The 23014-nt window shown below is 37.0% G+C and overlaps 1 protein-coding gene across 1 annotated transcript in view; it reads right to left on the bottom strand.

Moving 5' to 3' along the window:
- SEMA6A (semaphorin 6A) overlaps window positions 1-23014 on the bottom strand; it is a 158148-nt gene that overhangs the window by 73313 nt on the left and 61821 nt on the right. The window contains exons 2-3 of the mRNA XM_083356251.1: window positions 6360-6495; window positions 185-302 (exon numbers count right to left, since the gene is read on the bottom strand). Coding sequence (XP_083212377.1) covers window positions 185-302; window positions 6360-6459 — 218 coding nt within the window. The 5' untranslated portion in view covers window positions 6460-6495. The remainder of the gene's footprint in view (window positions 1-184; window positions 303-6359; window positions 6496-23014) is intronic.

Below are 23014 nucleotides of genomic sequence, written 5' to 3'. Positions count from 1 at the left end.
TTGGCCAGTCGAAGACAGCTTAGGCCAGCAATTTGGGGAAACTGAACACAGGCAAACTATGCCACTTGAGAGCATGTGAGCAGCTTGAGGAGGAAATAAACAAAAAATTTGATTCAAATTTTGTCACCCAAAGAAAACATTAATGAAGCTTGTATATATGCTAAAACCATTGAACAATACTGACCTAGCAGCAATGTAGAGGGTTCTGTCCATTATCATGAGCAACTGGATGTCAAGTCTGTGCCTTTGTGGAGTGTTGTGTCCCGGTTTGTGACCCACGAACACTGGATACTGTTTTGTATCTACAAAAAGCACAGAAGATTGAAAGAAAAGCAATTAAAAAACTACCGTATTTTTCGGACCATAAGACGCACCTGACCATAAGACGCACCCAGTTTTTAGAGCAGGAAAACAAGAAAAAAAATATTCTGAACCAAATAGTACTGGTATACTAGGAAGGAAGGAGGGGAGAGAGAGAGAAGGAAGGAAGAAAGGAGGGAGGAAGAAAGAAAAAAAGAAAGAAAGAAAGAAAGAAAGAAAGAAAGAAAGAAAGAAAGAAAGAAAGAAAGAAAGAAAGGTACCGGTAGTTTCTTTTCCCTGAATAGGTTTTCTAAGATACCGAAGCAATTTCAAACAATTAGCAGTATTACTCTTGCAAATGGGAAATCACTTCCAATAAACTTCGCAGAGAAACCTGCAGGGACAACTCCTCATGGCTTTGCTGGGGCAAGTCACCTATGAGGTTTAGTTTAGCAAAAACTATTTCTTTAGCAGCGAGGTAAAAGAAAGAAAATGTGCACGTGCGGGGAGGGGGGAGGCAGTCAGAAGGCATGGCATGCACGTCCATATTTCCTCCCCTGCCGACCAATGACAGGGGCGGGGCATAGAATTCCATGTCTTCATTCTATCACGTCTCTAATGGAGCTGATGGACTGCGTTGACTGAACGGGAGACAAGTGTTTTCACTTACTTTCGGACTATAAGACGCACCTCGTTTTTCCACCCACTTTTGGGGGGGGGAAAGTGCATCTTATGGTCCGAAAAATATGGTAAATACAGTGAGAGACAAATCCCTAGTTGCTATAATGAACATGGTTCTGATTATAGTTAAATTGCACACAACAATCTAATTGATCACAATCTTCTGATTGTAAGAAAAGTGGCTGTCATATTCATTGTCATCATCAATTATCATTGTTTTCCCCCTTCAGAACATGACTTTTTCTTTTTATGACCTTTTAATCCCATTATTCAGGGTGGAGTTGGGGCAACTGAATGGAGCTGGGCATTTACTGGCCAGATGCCCTTCCTGATGCCTATGCGGAGTTTGCAGCAGATATTTTCTCTTTGCACCCTAATAGAGAAACATCTGTTGCTGCCTAAGATTAAACTTTCAACTTTCCAAGTGGGAGGTGAACATCTTCACCTCTAGGCCACTGTTGCTTCAGAACATGATGCCCTTCATAAACGCTACATACATCTTCCATTATCCTTGACAAGTACCTATAGTTCATAGTAGTGGTGATATTTGTAGTTCAACATATCTAGAGTGCCTATGTTAAGATAACTTCCTTTGGGGATTTCAATATTTAATACATATATGTAGCTTTGTTGTCAATCTTTTGCAGCAATCTCAATAGTTATATTTAGCTTAGTAAAGTTGATCTGTCAGGATAAAATGCTACCTTGGAATCTATCAATTAGTCCAATAGCCACACAGTCTTGTGATTAGATGAAATGGACATGTCTACAGGCTGCTTGCAAGGGTAACATATTAACCATATTTCTGGGAAGGATGAGACAGACTCATTCAATGAACTTTTCAATAATTTCAGTTGTGTACTGGTGAAGAAAATTTATTTTTATTTCCTTTGCAGACTGTCTTGTAAGGATTTTATTGGAAGTTAATTAAATTCTGTTTTACTTTATTATATTACAAAATGTCTCAAGTGCCGTCAAATGGAGGCAAACCTTGTAAAAGTTTAGAAGCAATGGGTACTCTGTCCAGTTCAATAGGCTTATGTTCACATACTTCTTAAAGCTTAAGTACACTAGAGCAGTTCAGTGCCTTATTTCTCAACACAAGGAAAAAGAACTTGCAAACCCAGAAATCATGTCAAAACTTACTAATCATGACCACCCACTAAAACACAGTTTTTTACTATTCATAGCAGAGGACAAGTAAACTGGTGTGCAAGATTTTTTTAGGTTTAATGCAGAAAACACTTATGCCCATTCTCCCTCCACTCATAAAAACTAAGCCCTATTCCAATAATGTTACTTCTATTTTACTTTTCTGTCTCTGTCTCCCTCTGTGTGTATCTGTAGCTGAAGAATAATTTCCCAAATTTGATTTAATGGATTTATTTCTTGTCCTTATGTCTTAACACTGAAATACAGAATTAATACAGCAGGAAAGTTAAAATCAGTATTACTGGGATGTATTTCTTTCTCATATAACAGTGAAAAAGTTTAGGATTTGACTTGGTGTAATGCTGGTTAAAGTTCAATGACATATTTATGCCTGGATGCAGGTATATGAAATCTGGATGCAGGTACTTTGAGAGAGTTGATTTCCTTAATTTAAAACACAAGAGCTCAGACTTTCATGTGGATTGTCAATGTGAAATGATGTGATTTTGTGCTCTCAAATCAAATTCAGCATTTTCTTTTAAGGCTTGCACCAAATAAATCCTTATGGGGAATCCTTCAATCTCTTGAGAAAGCCCAGGACAATGTCAATTTACATTTATTTTGGTTGGTCTAGTGCATAGGCCACATTGACTGAAGAAGAATTGTCTTGGGCTGCATAGAAAATATATAATATAGCTAATCTATATAAATCACATAACAATGTTAAAAGTTTATGATCTTGTGGGGCCACATTACTGGCTATCCAGGGCCACATGCTGCCAGTGGGCCAGACACACCTGGTCTACTTTGTCTTTAAGGATCAATTAAAGATTCTTTCTTCAAAAAGAGGTTCATATGTGTGTTGTCACCATAATGAAACAGAATATTCTGAGATCTCTGCTACCTAACTATAACCTCTCCTGTATGTTTATCAAATTTAAAAAAAAAACATTTTGGATTCTTCATTTATTATTCTGTTTAACTACAGTACATCCCCATTAAATATTATGAACTATGAAATAGTTATAAACTCTTCAGTGCACTCCAGTGGGATTCTCATACAATTTGTAGTGTTTAAGGAGGAGGTTCTCAATTTGTAGCACTTGTGACAGTGAAATTCCACATTAAGCTTTTTATAATCTACCTTTTTAAAGCTAAACATTGCAAATGCTCTCTCTTTGATGCATTTGCATCCCAATGGGGAACAGAGTGGGATACTAATCTTCTTCCAGGCAAGCTGCCGCTTTTACATTGGCTCAAATGGAAACTATTTTGTTTTCTTTAGTTCTGTTTTACAATAGAATTGCAAAGCTAAAAAAGTGATACGTTTATTGCTATATATATGTGAATAAATAAACAGCTAGAGAGCAAGTTAGTTAAATTATAAGACTTATAAATTATAAGTCTAATAAACTAAATGAATAATCTTTCAATTCTTAACATTATGTTCAGAATTGTGCTAGTTTGGATCAATGGCAAAGCTTAATTTCTCGTTTCAGGGAATGGAGTGCTTTTGTTTTGGCCGCTTCATTTTGGTTATGAAAGAAATGTTGCCTAATATTTTTCGAGAAAAAGATGTGACCGGAAAGTTTAACATGCTGAGGAAGCAGCAGGCCCAGATAAGATCCCTGGACGCGTCCTTAGGGAATGTGCAGATGAGCTGGCTTGTGTTCTCACAGATATTTTCAATCTCTCATTGTAGCAAGCAGTGGTCCCATCATGCTTTAAGACAGAGCTTTTCAACCAGTGGTACGGGTACCACCTGTGGTACCTTGGCACCTAGCAGGTGGTATGTGACCATCCTAGAGAAGTGGTAACAGGGGAGGGGAATGAGCTGAACCGGTGGCAGCACTGCACAAGCCTGAGCGAGAGACAGTTGGAGATGCAGGGCTCAGCAGAAGCGCGAGGATCAGTGCTTCTTCGGGGCTATCAGGGCTCAGTGGAAGCACCAGGATCAGTGCCAGGCTCCAGCTGGAGCTCGCTGCTGATCCTGGCGCTTCTGCTGAGCCCAGAAGAAGTGCTGATCAGCTGGAATGTTGCAGCATCTCCTGGTTCTTGTGATTTACATTCAGATACTTGGCAAGTGATTCATATTTATGACGGTCACAGTGTCCCAGGGTCATGTGAAGTGACCAAAACCTGCTGCAACCACCCAGCAGATGGATGGAATAAAAACCAAACACCACCCCTCACCCCTGCTGCCAATCCTCAACAGAAATGTTCACAACAATGAAAACCTCGGACAGGAGGAAGAGCGCCGCCGGGCAGGCAGGCGTCTTGCTCAGCTGTGGCTTGGGGGCACTTTTTTCTGTGCCATTGTAACTTTGAACAGTCACTAAGTGAATTGTTGTAAGTCGAAGACTACTTGTACTTCATCACTTTTTTCTTTTTCTTTTTTCTTTTTTTTTGGTCATCAAGTTTTTGACACCATGCTAGGCAACTGATGGTACTCGGATGTTGCCATATCCTAAAAGTGGTACAATGGGTGAAAGGGTTGAAAAGCCTTGCTTTAAGACAGCCGTCATCTTGCCAGTGCCAAAAAAGAGCACAATTACAGGTCTCAATGATTACCACCTAGTTGCACTGACATCTACCATTATGAAATGCTTTGAGAAGCTGATTAAAGACATTATTGTATCTAGCCTCCTGCCAGCATTTGACTCACTTCAGTTTGACTACCGACCAAATGACTCTACGGAGGATGCAATTTCTTCCGTTCTCCATCTGAGGTTGAAGCACTTGGAGGAAAGAAATACTCACGTGCGCTTGTTGTTTGTCAACTTCTGTTTGGCATTTAACACAATCATTCCCCAGCATCTAGTAGAGAAACTGGGCCTTTTAGGCTTAAACACTTCTTTGTGCAACTGGATTATTGATTTTCTTACCAACAGGCCCTAATATGTGCGAGTTGGAACAAATAACTGTAATACCATTTTCTTGAGCACAGGTTCTCCTGAGGGCTGCGTCTTAGATCTGCTGTTGTTCACCCTGTTGGTCCATGACTGTTGTGCTAGATTTGCCACCAACCATATTGTGAAGTTTGCAGATGACACAAGAGTTCTGGGCCTTATTCATGATGACAATGTGGATGTTTACCGCAAAGAAGTTGAGGGGTTGGTGAATTGATGTAAGGAAAACAGCCTAGTTTTAAATACCAGAAAAACTAAAAAGATCATTGTCGATTTCAGAAAAGGCAGGCACAGCCACACTTCTCTGTGCATTAATGATTCACCTGTGGAGATGGTTACCAGCATCAAATTCCTGGGTGTGCAGCTAGCGAGTAGGCTGGCTTGGTCACTCAACAGCGAGACACTGGTGAAGTGGGCACAGCAGTGCCTGCATTTTCTGCATTGCATGAGAAAAGCACATTTTCCTTCTCCTATCCTTACCACTTTCTACAAGAGGATGATCAAGAGCATCCGTCATACAGCATCACAGTCTGGTTTGGAAGCATCACTGCTTCAGACAGGAAGGCAATGCAGAGAGTGGTGAGGATGGCCGAAAAGATCATTGGCAGTTCCCTCCCTCCCATCCATGACATAGCACAGAAGCGTTGCTTGAGCAGTGTCTGTAAGATTATCTGGGACACTACACATCCTCTTCACAACATGTTTTCCTTGTTACCTTCTGGGAGGAGGCTTCATGGTATCCATAGCAGAACATCCAGATTCAGCCATAGTTTCATTCCATACAGCATTAACCTTGTGAACTCTCAAGCTTCCTCCTTCCGTTATGTATTCAAAATGGACAGTATTTAATAGTTATTTGTTATGTATATGTAGGGGTGTGGGTCTATACATATGTTATATATAGTATGTTTAGGTGTGTGTCATGTATGTGTTTCACTTTGACAGCAGGCAACTAAATTTCATTTTTGATGTGTGCCATTGTGCCCAAGGGAAAAAAAATGACAATAAAGGTTATCTTATCTTAGCTAAGAATCACATGAGTCTGGAGAAGAACAAGATTTATAGACATAAATGATAACTAAAAGTCTTTCTACATTCATATACTGGCCCAGAACAAAGTGAATTGTTTTACATCAAAAAATAGTGATAGGGAATGTGAAAGAGTCTAGATGCCTTGACAGGGCACAGAGGAAAGGATGTTTTTGACCTGCTAATGCTTGCAGTTCTTAATCTTGCTTGTCTATAAGCTATGAGTCGATATTGGGAAGGGATGGAGAAAAAAAATATTCCCACCATTTTCCTGCCTTTTATACTTACAGTTGCCATGCGAAATACTGATTGGCTCAGGATCTTCTGGGAAATCGGCCCCTGCAAAGTGTAGCACTGTGAAATATAGCAGCAAGGCTTCTGACCTCATAGTAGTTCAACTGGGAAACTATTCCTTCACTTCACCCTGTGAAAGACAAACAAGATAATAAAAGCCTTTATTATCAACTGGCACTTAAGACACTATAAACCACTCAAAATTTATACAACAACAACAATAATGTTGGAAGGGACCTTGAAGGTCTTCTAGTCCAACACTGCTCAGGCAGGAAGCCCTATACCTTTTTAGACAAATGATTGTCCAGTCTCTTTGTAAAAACGTCCAGGGTTGGAGCATTCACAACTTCTGGAGGCAGGTAGTTCCTTTAATTAATTGTTCTAATTGTCAGGAAATTTCTCCTTAGTTCTAGGTTGCTTCCCTTTTTGATTAATTTCCATCCATTGCTTCTTGTCCTGCCTTCAGGTGCTTTAACATTGGTAACTTTTACTAGCATGAGTAGCAATAGCACCGTGCTTTACAGCCCTCTTTAAGCAGTTTACAGAGTCAGCATATTGCTCCCAACAATCTGGGTCCTCATTTTACCAATCTCGGAAGGACGGAAGTCTGAGTCAACCTTAAGCCAGTCAGATTCAAACTGCCAAACTGCTGGCAATCAACAGTCATCAGAATTGTCTTGCAGTACTGCATTCTAACCACTGTGCCACCATGGCTCTGTGGTAACCCATATTGGCAGGGGAATTCTGGGAGTTGAATTCCCATATATTAAGGTTGCCAAAAGCACTGAGTAACAAAGGGAAGCTTCTCCTGCCTTTTGGCTATACACAGCAAAATATTACACATATTCATTTTAAAAGAAAAAGAGTGGTTGGTCAATAAGCAATTAATACAGAGCAGCAATGGCATCTTCTTTGCCCCTAGAAGTTGCTATGAACTACCAGAGCACATTTTCTAACTCCCATGGGTGTTTTACCATCCAATAAAAAATGGATAGCCCTCTGGGGGTTAGTTCCAGTAGCTAGTTTTAAAAGCCAAGTTAGGTCTAGTTATTGAATTAACCTAATTTTCTTTTATGTAATGTATTGATTTTAATTAATTTGCTTAATTAAAAAAATATAAGAAGAACTTTGTTACACAAATTCTCACATGTAAAGTGATACCATAGAGAGGTTCATGGGAATGTGGAACCCAGAGGATAAATCAGCATAGGAGGGTTATTTATTTATTTATTTATTTATTTATTTATTTAATTGCATTTATATACGGCCCTTTCCCTGAGGACTCAGGGCGGTTAACAGGGAGTTAAAAATCAAACATACAAAAGTTAAAAACCAAGTTAAAAAATATTAAATCAACCCTGTACTATTAAAAACCCCAATTAAAATTCTATTCTGTTCAGTGCTCATTATTTTACAAAATTTCAAAATTTGATTTATGCAAAGGAAATGAAAGTTTTGCAACTAAAACAGTTGCTCTATGCCAGGGATGGCTAACAGGGTAGAAATAAGATCCTACCCCCGTGCTCCCCTTTCTCTTGGTTTTTAGTTTCTATCCTATCTTTATTAATTTTAATTTTTATATTGTTTTTTTATCATTTTGTAAGTTGCCCAGAATCACTTCAACAGTCAATTGAATAGCATATCAATTTAATCAATAAACTGCTAGTGTGTCCTTTTGAAACTCTATCTAATATTAATACTTTTCCCTATGTCAAAACATGCATTAATAAGTTTTGCTTCATTTCAGAATGAAATTTCACAGCCAGTACTGACTAATTTGTCCAGTTATAAACAGTGATTAATTCTGTGATTCAGCTATATGCTTTTAAATTATAACACCTAATGCAGTAAAGAAAGAGACTTCAGTATTTCTCAATATACTATGAAGAATCTTAAGTGATGCAGATGAAATTATATTACTTTAATTGCTTGTATTTAACCATACACATAATTTTTAAAATTACTAATTTAGGAATGCATGTAAAAGAGACGTGTCTTTTACACAGACATGGAATTACATTTTCAGAGTCATTGATGCAGCTGCATGAACCATCGTAAATACTGAATTTAAACAACTTAAACATACATAAGAGTTGCTCATTGTTTGCATGTAATTAAAATAAATTTCTTTATACTCAGGACTACAAAGGCTGAGCTGTAAAAATCCAGATAATCACAAGATGGCAGCAAGAAGCTATAGCCTTCTGGATTCCTTTGCTGCCAACTAGAAATGGTCTTAATTTCTGCAGCCCAAATTCGTAACCCTATGTAAATCAGGACTAACTCATAAGCAACTGTTTCAGTTTTGATATTACATCACCAGACTCGTTTCACTATTCATGCATTTTCAACTTCCCAACGTAATGTCCCAAACCGATTAAAGTCACGTCTAGAAAGTTCCAAGTTGGAGAAGGAAGATACCTATCAATGTGAGTAAAAAGTCATCTTTACTATATGTTTATTGCCTTCCAAATCCCTGTTCAGACATTCTAAGAAAGAAGAAGCAGACTTCCAACTCTGGTTGCAAACTAAAATAGACTTTACACTGTTTATTTAAGTATGTGAAAAATACTGTCAGTGGTAATTTTGCCCCACTGGAGTTAGATTATGCTTGATTTTTCATTATCGTTCATGTAAAGTATGCTTTCACTCATTTACCAAACTATTTCAGTTCCATTAGAAAAATAATAAAAAAGATCAAAATACAAAAATAGTGACAGTAATAATACATTGGCAAAGAGAATAAAAAAAGAACACATAAAAAGTGCTCTTAAAAATGAAAAAAAATACTCAAAACACATTAAAATATGTCATTATAACAGTAAACAATTACATTATAATCTTGTCTAATGCAAACATGATGCTGCCATCACATGATGCTTCCCTGTTAGGATGATATTGGGCAAGTGATGAGCAGTGCCTATTTTTCTCCAGACATAACATTTGAATTGAGGCCAAACAGTTCAATATTGTTTCATCAGACCAGAGAATCACAATCTGAGAATCCTTCAGGTGCTTTTTTGCAAACTCTAAGCGGGCTTTCACATGTTCTGCATTGAGGAGAGGCTTGTGTCTAGCTACTCTGCCATAAAGCTCAGATTGGTGGTGGGCTGCTGTGATAGTTGTCCTTCTGGAACTCTGTCCCTTCTCCACACAGTATCTCTGGAGCTATGTCAGAGGGACCATTAGCTTCTTGATAACCTCTCTTACTAAGGCCCTTCTCCCTCAATTGCTCAAGAGTCCTGGTTGTGCCAAACTCCTTCCATTTGAGAAGTATGGAGGCCACTGTGTTCTTAGAAACCTTCAGTGCATCAGAAATTATACTGTAGACTTCTCCAGATCTGTGCTTTGCAATAATCCTGTCTTTGAGCTCTGCAGGCAGTTCTTTTGACCTCATGGTTTTTGCTCTGCTACAGTATGCATTGTCAGCCTTCTACAGAAAGGTGTGTGCCTTTCAAAAACATGTTCAATCAATTTAATTTACCACAGACTGACTCCAATCAAGGAGTAGAAACATGTCAGCAATGATTAAGAGAACTGAGAGGCTCCTGAGCTAAATTTCAAGTGTTGTTGTAAAGGGTCTGAATACTTATGCCAATGTCATATTTCAGTTTTTTTCTTTTTAATAAATGTACAGACTTTTCTAAAAATCTATTTTCACTTTGTCATTATGGGATACTGACCTTTTTTGCCACACTTGTTAAGTGAAGCATTCAGTTGTTAAGTTAGTAACATGGTTGTTAAGTGACTCTGACTTTCCCATTGGTCATAAGGATACAAAAAATGTTCACATGACCCTGAGAAATTGCAACTGGCTCAATAAATATGAGCCAGTTGCCAAGCATCCAAATTTTGATCTCATGATCATGGGGATGCTGCAGTGGTCCTAAGTTTGAAAACTGGTCATAAGTCACTTTTTCAATACTGCTGTAACTTTGAATGGTCACTAAATGAATGATTGTAAGTTGAGGACTACTTGTAAGAGCTTCTTGGCATAATTCAGGCATGATTCCTTAGATTTGTTTAAATATTGCCTGTTCAGTTTAGATAAGGACAGTGCTCATCATTGTAGTTTCTAATTCCTTGATGAGAAACATTACAGCTTTGTTTGAAAAGTGGATCTTACTAGTAGTGTTTACAAAGCTGGTTTCATACATGCATTTCCTTTAAAGCAAATGTTCCTTTAAACAATCTTTCGGCATCTGAATAATCTATAGTTTTTTCTTCATATCTAAATGCTGGCATTGCCTGGAATCAGGCATTCAGCCCACATTTAGTTTACAGTGTTAGCATGCTACATAAATTTAGCCCATGAGGTTTGTAAAACATGATTTATGACTTAGTACAAAATATGGACTGGGCCAATTGTCAGGAGTTTGATCCTGACTGTTTCAAGATGTAGCCTTCCATCTTTCTGAGGTCAGTAAAACGAGAACCTAGATTTTTGGGGCAATATGCTAACATTGTAAATCGCTCAGAGAGGGCTGTAAAGCACTATGAAGTGGTATATAAGTCTGAGTGCTAGGAACACTGACACTGGTATCCCCTGAATTCTGCTGATGATGTTACTTAGCATGGTAACGGAACATTCAGAAACTAACCCACAAGCTCAAAGAATGAATCTGCACCCTCAGCCTGCACCCAAGCTACAGATATTCACCACTATTGCTAAGTGCTATTGCTGTTGTAGACAGCGAATGTAAAGGATAATAGGTCTGTGGCTGTGAACAAAAACATCTTAAACTGAAATTTAAGACAGTAAAATATTGCGGAACATCTTATCCTATCAACATTACAACAAGAGAAATTCAGATAGGTGAAAAAGCCTGTGTATTAGTTTATTTTAAAATAGCTAGCCCATAGCTCTTCTTCCATGTCACTGATACCATTTCTCCATTAGCATTGATGATTCATTAGCGTTAGACCGAGAAGCAGAGAAGGTCCTTTCTCTAAAGCCAGAATCAGGTCCTTCTCTGTAGCAAAATCAATAGTCTTAAGTCCTTAGTGACCTTGGTTCTATTTGGTAAATCAGCAATATACCACTTGATTATAGAAATGATGCTATAGCTTTCAATGCTGTGTCATATTCCTATAGTGATTATCTGGAGTGCTATCTCTATTCTTGAAAAAATGACTTCTGTCCCAGTTTTGACAATTTCTTCTTAATATGTATTAACCATGCAGGCACCACTAAGATTTAGTTTTTGAATTAGAAGAATTAAATATCAGAAGCTGGAATATCTCTATAATTACTGAAGTCACATGTATGCAGCTATAAACATATTGTATTACTAGCAAATCCCAGGTTGTTTTGAGACTCCACTTTGTGAAGAACGTGAATTATTTTCCCCCTGAAAATAGAATAGCTAATGTGTCCCTTATGCTGCTTTCATACTGAAAAGGTACATTTTCTAAATAAAGCAAAATCTATCCTAGCACAACATTTTCCCTAAGGATCAACTGGTGTCTTTAGGAGCAACTCATAGCAACAATGGGAACAGTAAACAATGCTGCATCCAACGAAACTGGTAGTAGAAGATTCTTAATTCAATTATAAACTCCTCATTTTATGACCCTTTATTGCATATATAATCGCTGGGTGTGCCTTGTCTATACAAAAATGCAGTGGAAACAGAATAAAGGCCAGAATCAAAAATAAAAAAGCACTGTTGTTCAATACTCTCATAATTCTTAAAAAAAACTGATGCTCTAATTAATCTAGCTAGTAATTTGCATATTATTTAGAAATATGCAACTGAATATTTTGGGTTGCATTTTATATCATCCTAAAAATGGATTACATTAATTAAGGCCTATGAGAATTTCTGTATAACACATATGAAGGACTCCAAACTGTCTACTTCTATAAACCATATGCAAAAAATTGCTTTACTTCAGGGTGGGCATTCATGTTGAGCTATAATTATTCTGACATATTCAAATATTGTTTTATTAATGTCTATGACTTTACAGAATCATATGGTCTAAATCAGGGGTCTTCAAACTTGGCCCTTTTATGACTTGTGGACTTCAACTCCCAGAATTCCTCTGCCAGCCTGCCTGGCTGAGGAATTTTGGGAGTTGAAGTCCACAAGTCATAAAAGGGCCAAGTTTGAAGACCCCTGGTCTAAATCTATCCTCTTTAAAAATAGTTTACTAAGATTTGATATATTGGGACTAGGCTTGGCTTAATTTTAGCCAGTTATTGCAAGCCATGGGCTACAGTATATGCTATCCATCAGCACTCTGTTGTTGTGCCACTGAAAAACAGCAGCAAAATAACAGGGGTATAAATGGAAATGAGAAACTTCTGCAAAACTAAAGCAGTTCCATATTCCCCATCTATTCTCACAAAATGTCCTGAAACTGAGTTGCCAAGTAGAAATTTTTTGCTGCTCAGTTTCAATAGACTCCCAGCACTAGAGTTCCCACTCTAGTTTTGGCCAAAGCTGGATGTATAAAGCTCAGTATTATCAGAACACTGATATGCTGATGGATGACTTCCCAGTAGTTTCATGCAAATAGGGACAATGCTGAATGCTTGAGCACATTACAAGGAAGCATCAAAAGGCTTAATATTCCAACTTAATGGCCTCCAACTCCTGGGCCATTGTGAACTGGACCACACAAGTGGCGGGTGAGCGTGCAAAGCTTTTTTGCACATGTGCGAGACTAGGTTGCGTGTGTGTAACCATCCCCTTTCTCACCACCACCACCCATCTCTACTGCCGGTGCACAGACCCAAAAAGGTTGGGGACTGCTTAATATGTTCCTCCAGGAACGATCCTCTCAAAAAGGACAAAAACCACTACAGCACAGAGCACAATCTCCAATTCTAATCTTTGAGACAATCCAGAAGGATGCTACGATGGATGGTACAATAGGGTGCTGGAGAGGCTCAGCAGAACTGTCCCATTTCCCTCTATCCATACCCCACCTCAAGTCATCTATAAACAGTAACCAATGAGTCCTACATCCAAGACTACCAAGAATCTAGAGAATCCATTTTATCCAGGGCATATAATAGCAACAACAATAATTCAGATAACTTCAGAACTAAATAAAAAAATGACAATATCAACCAAAGCATTGAAGGTTATTATGTAGTTTTGAGAAAAGATGGCTGAAACAGAGTATGAAAGCATTCTTCATGTACATGAGGGATTGTCAGTGGAAGAATGCCATGACCTGTTGCACTTTACCACAATATGTGCATGATAGTAACATTTCCCATGCTGCCTCAAATTCCCAACGTATGACAAGAGATCACAGGAGAAATTTCTTTCTTTACTATGAAGCCTTGTCCTATTTTAATAATTTTACCAGACTATGAATATGGGATTCTTAGCTATATTTCCTCTGCCTTATTGGAGATAAACAGGCCGCTGAATTTAATATGTATGACCAATCACATCAGTATAGTGATTTCATAGCCCTAGAGGAGATTTTACTTTACCATAGTAAATTGCAAATGGAATTGCAGAGATAAATTAAGTGGATCAGAACTTAACTATGAAATTATTATCTGAAATTGTTCAACTAACACATATTTTTTTACAGCCAGAGGTTGATATTAATCACAGTATATGCCTCACACTCTTCGTGAAATATATGGAAACAAAAACCAGCAACTTTTTGAGTTTTCTTATCCTGCTGTTTTTAGCCTTCATTATTCAGTATACAGAACCAGGTGTTGAATAAATAATTGACCATATGCCAACTATTTTTCCCAAGTGCTGCTGTCAGCTATAGATCTGTGAACTGCATTTATTTTAATATTTCTGGCTCACTTCTCAAACAGTGACTATAGTTCCTATCAAAATGAAAAGCGTCATTGACAAAATATGATATCTGAAAACTATTAATTTATAATTTGTATCTTTTGCAGTATATACTTTACTGTGCTCCTTATAATATCCCCAAATTACTATTGTCATCATGATATTCCTTTGGATCCAAATTTCTTAAATAACTTTCCAAATTCCTTATGCTGAAGAACAATGTAAAATCTGTGGTTCCAAACTGAACATTTCCAAAATGGTCCAGTGAATCTAACCAGAGAGAATATAAGCAGTGAAACTGTTTTTCTCAACATTGCTTATTGGATATACAGAAAACCCCATGAAATGCCTAAGATTCACTTCATAAACCACAGTGGGGTGTGGATTTTATGTGGATACACAAAAAGTAAAAATGCTTTGGAAGGCAGAAACCAGAGACTAGAGGGGAAATAGCATGCCAACGCTCTATATAATTATTATTGGTAGCACATACACTGACTGAATATAAGGTGCAGCAAAGAAACAGCACAGCCAGGTTTGTGCTGGTGCAAACTAGAGAACATTACTCTGAAGTGGAGCAGAAAACTACAATTCCAGGCTGCTTCTGTGCGAGGGTGGGGCAAGGTGAGAGTGACATCATTGATGCAAGTTTTTCAGTGTGAATGCTTAAGTGTTGCCACCCACAGTTAACAGATTATGCAGAAAAGCCCAGTGAGTGTGTTCATTCTTTGACCAAAGTATGGCCAATCTCACTTGTGGAGTTCACACATTACAATAAGCTCCAAACCACAGTTTACAACAAAACAAAATAAAAAAAACAGATGGGTTCACAGATTATGTTAATCCAATGTAAAACAAACCATAGTGAGGGTTTAGGCTTCCAACCAAAGTTACATACCTGCAGTGTCATGTCCACTCTATTTCTCTGCCTTTTTTTACAACTCAATCTATTCATCCTTGGCTGTGTTGCAATCCAACCAAGAGCATTCCTATCATTGTATCCCCTCATTCCCATGATTTAGAGAGATTATTGCATTACCCCCAGCCTTCAGCCTCCAATTCTCTATGCGAGGATTTGTTTTATAGAGTTTTAATGGGAAATATATTATCTCTTTAGTATGGATATTTTTACTGCTGCAATTCCAAAATTCTCAGGAGTTCGCAGTAATCTATCTATGGTACAAATTAAAATAACTAACCATAATGTCATTAGAAACAGAATTGTAATTACAATTAATTTAGATACAAATAATTGAAAGCTCTTTGAAACAATCATTTTTAATAATAAAGGCAACATTGTGAAGTCCAATCATACTTCAGGCAACAGACTATTTCAAAGAGCAGAAATTGCTACTGAGATGCAGCATCTATAAAACCGGAAAAAAAAGTTTGGTCTAGTAGTGGGTAAGGCACTAAGCTATAAACCAGGAGTCTGTGAGTTCTATTCCTGCCTTAGCCATGAAAGAAAGCTAGGTGATTAGGGGTCAGTTACTCTTTCCCAGCACAATCTGCCTCACAGTGTTGTCATTGTGAGGAAAATAGAGGGAGGAAGGGGTATTATATATGTTTGTTGCCTCAAATTATTTATAAAAATAATCAAGGTGGATTAAAATATTAAATAAAAATAAATTTCTGTGACATGTACATTGTGGAAATTGGGGGTTATCAATCTTCTAGGATTACCTCATCAGTGGTTTGAACAAGACTGCAAACCTTGTAGTTCTTTATAAATTGCAATCTATTTGTTGGACGGCACTTGGACATTTAATTTTAATATAAGCCAAATGTCTCTGTCAGTTCTTAAAATTATACTAGAAAATAAACATTTCCTGAAATGCCAACACTCAGTGAAACATTCTTTTAGACAGAATCTTAATCTTATGTTCAGGACATTACATGAGAGCTGATCATCACATTTACTTGTGTTGAGATCCAAGCTAAACACAGTTTATAAAGATAACACAATAATTTATCTTGATTCAGAAAAACACTGGGATGCATTTACACATTCTGGCTTCAGTTCAAAATGCTAAAAGGTGTCATACACAATTGTCAGAACATTGTTGTTCTCCTGTAAACATCTTTGTTCTAAGACAGTATAAGGTATACCTTGTACTGGCATATTTTGTGTCTAGAATTGGAACCTAAGATAAGACTATAAGAATGTTGAACCATGGAGCACTCCACCACCATCAAAAATGCTAGAGAAATATAATAAAATGTTCTTATTATTTAGACCTTGATGAGTGCTGCTAAAAGGAAGGATTTATCGGTCATTCTTTACATATAATGAAAGAGTATATAAAGTTAGAGGAACTGGGTTAGGCTTTTGTTTTCTTTTAAGAGGTACACTTAATATATAACTTGTGTGATTCAATAGTATTGATCAGAGACCATTACTCTGAAATTTGAACAACTGTAGCGAGTACTTTGGTGAAAAGACTATTCACAAATGGGTGCAGGAAACAAACGTTTAAGGCCATTGCTTTGTACTAACTTCATGGGTGTTTATATTAATAACTCCAGCAACAAACTACCACTTCACTTATGCCTAGATATAGTTGCTACTCAACTACAGTATATCTAAGCATAAATGAATTCTTGCCAGAATTACTTACATTTTCCCCCTGGAAAAGAAGTTGCAATCTCTGATGATAGAGCAAAAGCACCATTTCTCTTACTTAACAGCAGAGACACTTAAAATGATAAAATCTAACTTTGAAACCAATTACACTACACACCCACCAACACTAGCAGGGCAAGCTACTGTTTATAAACAGGGAGAAAACCCCATACCCACTAGCACTGATGATGTTACTTAGCTGGGTAATGAAATGTCTGCAAGCAGACAACCAAGCTCAGAATGCAGCCAGGATTCCATAATTTAATCCTGAGCTACAGATGTTTTCTTCTATTAGAGAATTACAAAGATGCTTGAGTAATTTGTGAGATGCGAAAAATACATGTTCATTTAAGAAATAAAAGTAGGTCTATTGATAATTTGTGGAAGTTCCACAAGTCTGTCAAGATTTTTAGTAGGACTAAGCACCAAATGCAGTACCACATGCTGTTTTGACATGGGAAAAACTGTATTGTCAGCCGTTTCATTTCTACATCTTTAATATGAAATAAATACACTACAGGTAAAAACAGTAATATTTTTCAGTACTATGTTTGCATAGGAAATATTTTTGCTACTCAAATAGCTTTCTAGGCTCTTCTTTAGCGCAGGTATTTTTTTAAATACAAATATCTATAAAATATATGTAAAAGTATGTCTAAGATCAAGCGTAACATTTTGGAAGGAGGATTTTTTTTGCTTTAAATAATGGAAAAGCAGGAATAATGAAACTTGTTATGCCTTTCAGGGCCACATTGCTCAACTCTACTAATTAAATTTCAGATGCTAAATCAATATTTTTTTTATGCCTGCAGAAAACATGATAACATTTTTTAATTCTAATTTCTTTGCAATGTCTTATGATTTAGGCCAACTTCTCCCAGTTGCATAGCATAAGCTTCCCTTCTATCTTCTCATGTTTCTATGAGCAGATTTGCATTTCTCTCTGTAATTATCAGCCTCAGCTAGGGACCACCGTGGTTTAATGCAGATTCTCTTTACATGGCCAGTAACCTATGACAAACTAGCATTTTTTTCTGCTTTCTCCTTCATAACACAATTAATTATCAACATATATAAGAACAGGAAAAAAACAGTTTTAAAACAAGAACCATTTAGTGACATAAAAATTTAGTTCCATTTAATAAATTGGTAAAGGCTCTCTAATAAACGATTCCAAAGCTAAAAGCTACACCAATTCCAGCTTTGAGAAGAGCTAATCTAACTATCTCTAAGGACAAGAATACCTGATCTTTTTTGCTTGTTTAGATTTTTTTCCCATAGGGAATGTAATTTTAAGATTAAATTAAATGCATATAAAGGTAGTCAACTTTGGACCTGTTGTTTATTGACTGTTCAAAATTATGACAGACCTACCCAGAGCTACTTTGACAACATGGTTTCAAAATTTCAACAGCTACACCAATCTGCAGTCATGAGACTGTATTTTGGGAGCTTGGCAACCATCCTGTATTTATGGCTGTTTGCAACATCCCATGTCACATGACTACAGTGCTTATATTTTTTTTGTGGTGAAACTGGTGTTTACTTGTAGCAAAAAAATGCCCATTGGGTATAACGGGTTCTCTTTATCAGTCACCACAAAAAAGTCATAAAATCAGGAGCAGTTACATGGTGATCTACTTAACAATTGCCATGGCTTATGTCCATAATTCTGGGATCAATTACTGTTGAAGATAAGGATTTTTCTGCATGCTATTTTGCAGGTTTAACTGGTAGTTAGTATTTTTTTAAGGAAGGAAACCTTAGAGCACGGGTGTCAAACTTGCCAATCACGTGATGTGTTGTGGCTTATTGCGACTCTTTTTGCATTACCGGCAATGGGGTGGGTGCGACTTCGGTATGATGAAACCGGCCCACGGGCCAGCAGTTTGACACCCCTGCCTTAGAGGCTTAAGGAGGGGAAGAGACTTTCTAGGAACCTAATCAATGAGAAATGAAAAATTTGCATAGAAGCCTGGCTCATAATATACCAGTACATCACAGCCAAAACTTTAATATGATTTGAACATTTTTAAAGATAGCACTTTTCAAGACAAATTGGGAAACATGTGATATTTTTTGATTTTTGTAAGCATATTTTCTTTTAAAAGATTTCTGTATACTTGTATTAAAGGGAACATAATAAATGAAAATTTTCACATTTAAGTCAATTGTTAAAAAATGAAAGCACCTATTCCATCTTGTTGTAATTATGGATAACTCATGTTGGTTTATGTTGCTGCAGATTATTAAGAAATGGAGCTCATCAGCTTTCCTTGATTTAGCTTTAGAAAAGCAAGTTTTTGTAGTATGCATTTCAAAATAATCAATGTTCTCTTATAGAAGCTTGAAACTTTCCATGTATTGCAACCATCATCTAGAAAAACAAAACTAATGATCAAAGCTGTGCTAACCATCCAAAAATGCTCATCATTTTAAAATATAAATCAGAACTTGATTATACCAGTGATTCATGCAGGATATCCTTGCTCTGTATTTCTAATATAGACACAAGAGTGGCAACAGTTTAAAAGCTCAACATCCAAAGTCTACTCAAGCAGAGTGATATTGCTATGTAAAAGCAAATCTGAAATTCAGATTCTATAGAAAGTACCCTGGGGCTGTTTTCCAACATTGCTTGAAAATAATTCATTTTTTCCTCATAACTTTTTATGGCGTGTTGGTCTGAGAAAAACTGGCACAAAGTCAGCCACTGAACTTTCAAGGTTAAAGACAAAGTTAAATCCAGGTCTTCTAGATATTAATCCTACATCATAATTATGATACCATACAGTACTGTCTACAACAGGGGTCTTCAAACTTGGCCCTTTTATGACTTGTGGACTTCAACTCCCAGAATTCCTCAGCCAGGCCAAGTTTGAAGACTCCTGCTCTACAATATCCAGATTTCCTTTAGAAAAGAAGAATAAGATAATTTATGTAACTCCTAAAAGATCAAAATTCTATGTAAACAAACAATTCTGAAAGAAAATTGTCATTCAACTTCCTCATATACCTATGAGACTCATTTCCAAATACTGTATAGCAATAAGTAATAAAAGACAGCATTAATAGTAATATTATCCATTAAATAAAGCAAATTTTGAACAAAAACAAATTTTGGGTGCTTAGTACATAAATGAAAGTTTAGAATTATCTCAAATGTGAAAATGCTAATGTTTTACTAAGCAGTGTTTTAATAGCTGTAATATTTAGCAGAATTACTCTGGAACTGGAAGAAGTTGGGTATTTCAAATAATTATTTATCTTCAAGCAGGGCCAATTTAAAGAAATTTAAAAGCACAAACCTGTAGATATCATCTCATAAGGCCATTAAATAACTTTTTTTCAAAAGTCTACAAGACTTCTTTCTAGGCAATTTCTTTTATTAAAACATTATCGGTGTACAGATAGTCCTCACTTTCTGACTGCCTCATTAAGTAGCTGTTCAAAGTTACACTGATGTAAATAATAGCTTTGGGAACCGTCCTCACATTTACAACTGTTGCAGCTTCTTGTGGTCATGTGATCACCATTTGTGTGCTTTATAACTGGTTGGGACAAGCAGGAGTTTATAGAAAAGGTAGAAGTAAAGTTATCAGTTGCTATCAAACGTTTCATTTAATGACCACAGAGCTTTGCTCAAAAACTGAAAGAGAAATGAGATCATAAGCTCATTGAGGGCATGGGATGTTTGGTTAGTGATTGTGGTGCTTAGCATAATGGCTGGTTCCAAATGTGGTTGCTAAGCAAAGACTGCCAGCATTTGTCTAAAACCCTCCAAGACTATGCCAGTCATAAATTGCAAGAAATGAACTCTAAGGCAATAAGTCTACTTACTATCTATAGTTGAATTTATTCTCAGGTACATTGAGGTTATCATCTATATAATTTGATCTATGGGCAATGTCAGTAATATGTGACTTTCAAAGATATCATTTTAGATCAGAATGGCTGAAAATTCTGGCAGTGGAAACAGGTGAACATACCACAAGAACCAAGCCTTCTGTCATTTTTTAGCCATTCCTGCTGGCTGCAAGGAACCAGAGAACTTAAGTCAGCAGCAATGAAGTAGTACATTGGCCGTTCATTAGGGCAGCTTTTTCAATCCTTCTAGCTTAACAGTATTTCCCAGAGTGGGCCACTGACAGACTTCATTATACTGTCAGAAGATTAGGCCTTCTGTAAGGCTCTTTCATCCAGAGAGTTGACATTATAACCATCAATTCAGGTTTATGGATCCATCCCACAAGGTTCATGGAAGTTATGCTTGTACCCAAAGCCCATTTTTCTCTAAATTCTTTCATTTCAATTTTAAATGGCATGTCTCTATGCATTACAAATATATGGACCTACAAGAAAAATGCACCAAATAAATCCGGATCTAAAAAAGGAACATAGCTGTATTGTTATCTACTCCTTTCGGCTGAGTGGCTTGCTGCAGGTGGCCAGATTGTAAAGTTGCAGCATATGGATATATGAATTGGCAATGATGGATGAGCTACCTTTTGAGGAGTAACTGCTAATCCACATGCTGAATCATTGGAGGAGTAAGTCAAAATAATTCTCTTCCTGTGCAGGAAATATTCCTTGCCCTTTCAAATACAAGATGCAGGGTTTGCAAGAGTATTAAAAAAGGTCACCTCAACGAATCAGCAGAATGTTCGTAGGCAACATAAAAGGGAAAAACCTGACTATTTATCTTTCTAATGTTCAAAATACTCATGTTTCTTTGTCATCTATTGCTATGTCAAATTTATAAAACAAAAGTAGACTGTTCCAATATCTCCCAAATAACAGAATGGAAAGGAAATATGTGCCAAGGGTTTACAGTTTTGCTTTTTACTGGGACCTGTGGAAGATACTACTAAATGCTTAAGGTGCAACTGCTGGGAATTATAACAGACATCAGAAGTGTCTCTTTTTGTTAAAATAATGTAGATTGCCATACATTGGAAAGAAAGCACTGACAACTTGGGAACATGAATACAGGTGTGCAGCTGCTTTTCCCCTGCAAGGGTTAACAGCTGTAATCTGAGGTGAGCCATGAATCAAAAAGTAGAAATCTATAAAAACCTGACAGAGACAGAGATCAAAGCTGGTCACTGGGACTGAAGAACTGCTTACAAGCAAAGGAGACAAACTTGAAAAGTAGATGTCAAAATTAAAGAATAACCTAAAGATTTTTTTTTAAATGTCGGACCAAAGATCAACCAGCTCCCAAAGCCATTTTTCAATCTTTTTTTGTCCAGGAGGGTCCTACAGTCATTATGCGTGTCATGAGCATAACAGCTGGAGTTTTCAATAGCCTCTTACACAGGCCACATTGAACTGGGCAGAAACACTGGCCATTATGGAGTTTATAATAATAATAATAATAAAGTTGGAAGGGACCTTGGAGGTCATCTAGTCCAACCCCCTGCTAAGGCAGGAAACCTTATACCTTTTCAGGCAAATGGCTGTCCAGTCTCTTCTTAAAAACCTCCAGTGTTGGAGCATTCACCACCTCTGGAGGCAGGTTGTTCCACTGGTTAGTTGTTCTAACTGTCAGGAAGTTTCTCCTTAGTTCTAGGTTGCTTCTCTCCTTGACTAGTTTCCATCCATTGCTTCTTGTCCTGCTTTCAGGTGCTTTGGAGAATAGCTTGACTCCCTGCATGACCTCGATACCGCAACATGCAGAAAGGAACCATACCTTGGTCCTATCCAAGGTGGCATGCTGCAGATCATAAAATGTTGACAGATCAAATGATGGACTTGAGGTAGTCCTCAATTTACAACAGTTTACTTAGTGACTGTTCAACGTTACAATGGCACTGAAAAAAGTGACATGACCATTTTTCACATGACCGTTGCAGCATCTATATGACCAGAATTCAGATCCTTGGCAACTGACTCATAGTTATGATAGTTGCAGTATCCTGGGGTCATGTGATCAGCTTTTGCAACCTCCTGATGAGCAAAGTCAATGGGGGAAGCCAGATTCACTTAACAACCATGCTACTTGGGATGTTAAAGGCTAAATTTGAATAATATAATAAAAATTAAAATTAGGTAAACTTTAACAACAGGACATAGATATATTTCAATGAAATTGAATTGATGAATTTTTCAACTGACCATGGTATTTCTAGAAATTTATTAGTTTAAACTGGTTATATGAAATGTTAAGGGAAATTGAGAAGGATGTTTTGATAATGTAACCTGAATTATGTACTGAAAACTCTGCTACTGAATCTCTGATTACC

The sequence above is a fragment of the Vipera ursinii genome, assembly GCF_947247035.1.
Source record: "Vipera ursinii genome assembly, chromosome: 2".
NCBI lineage: Eukaryota > Metazoa > Chordata > Lepidosauria > Squamata > Viperidae > Vipera > Vipera ursinii.
Note: the sequence above shows the minus strand (reverse complement) of the source record. Positions and strands in the feature narration are given on the sequence as shown.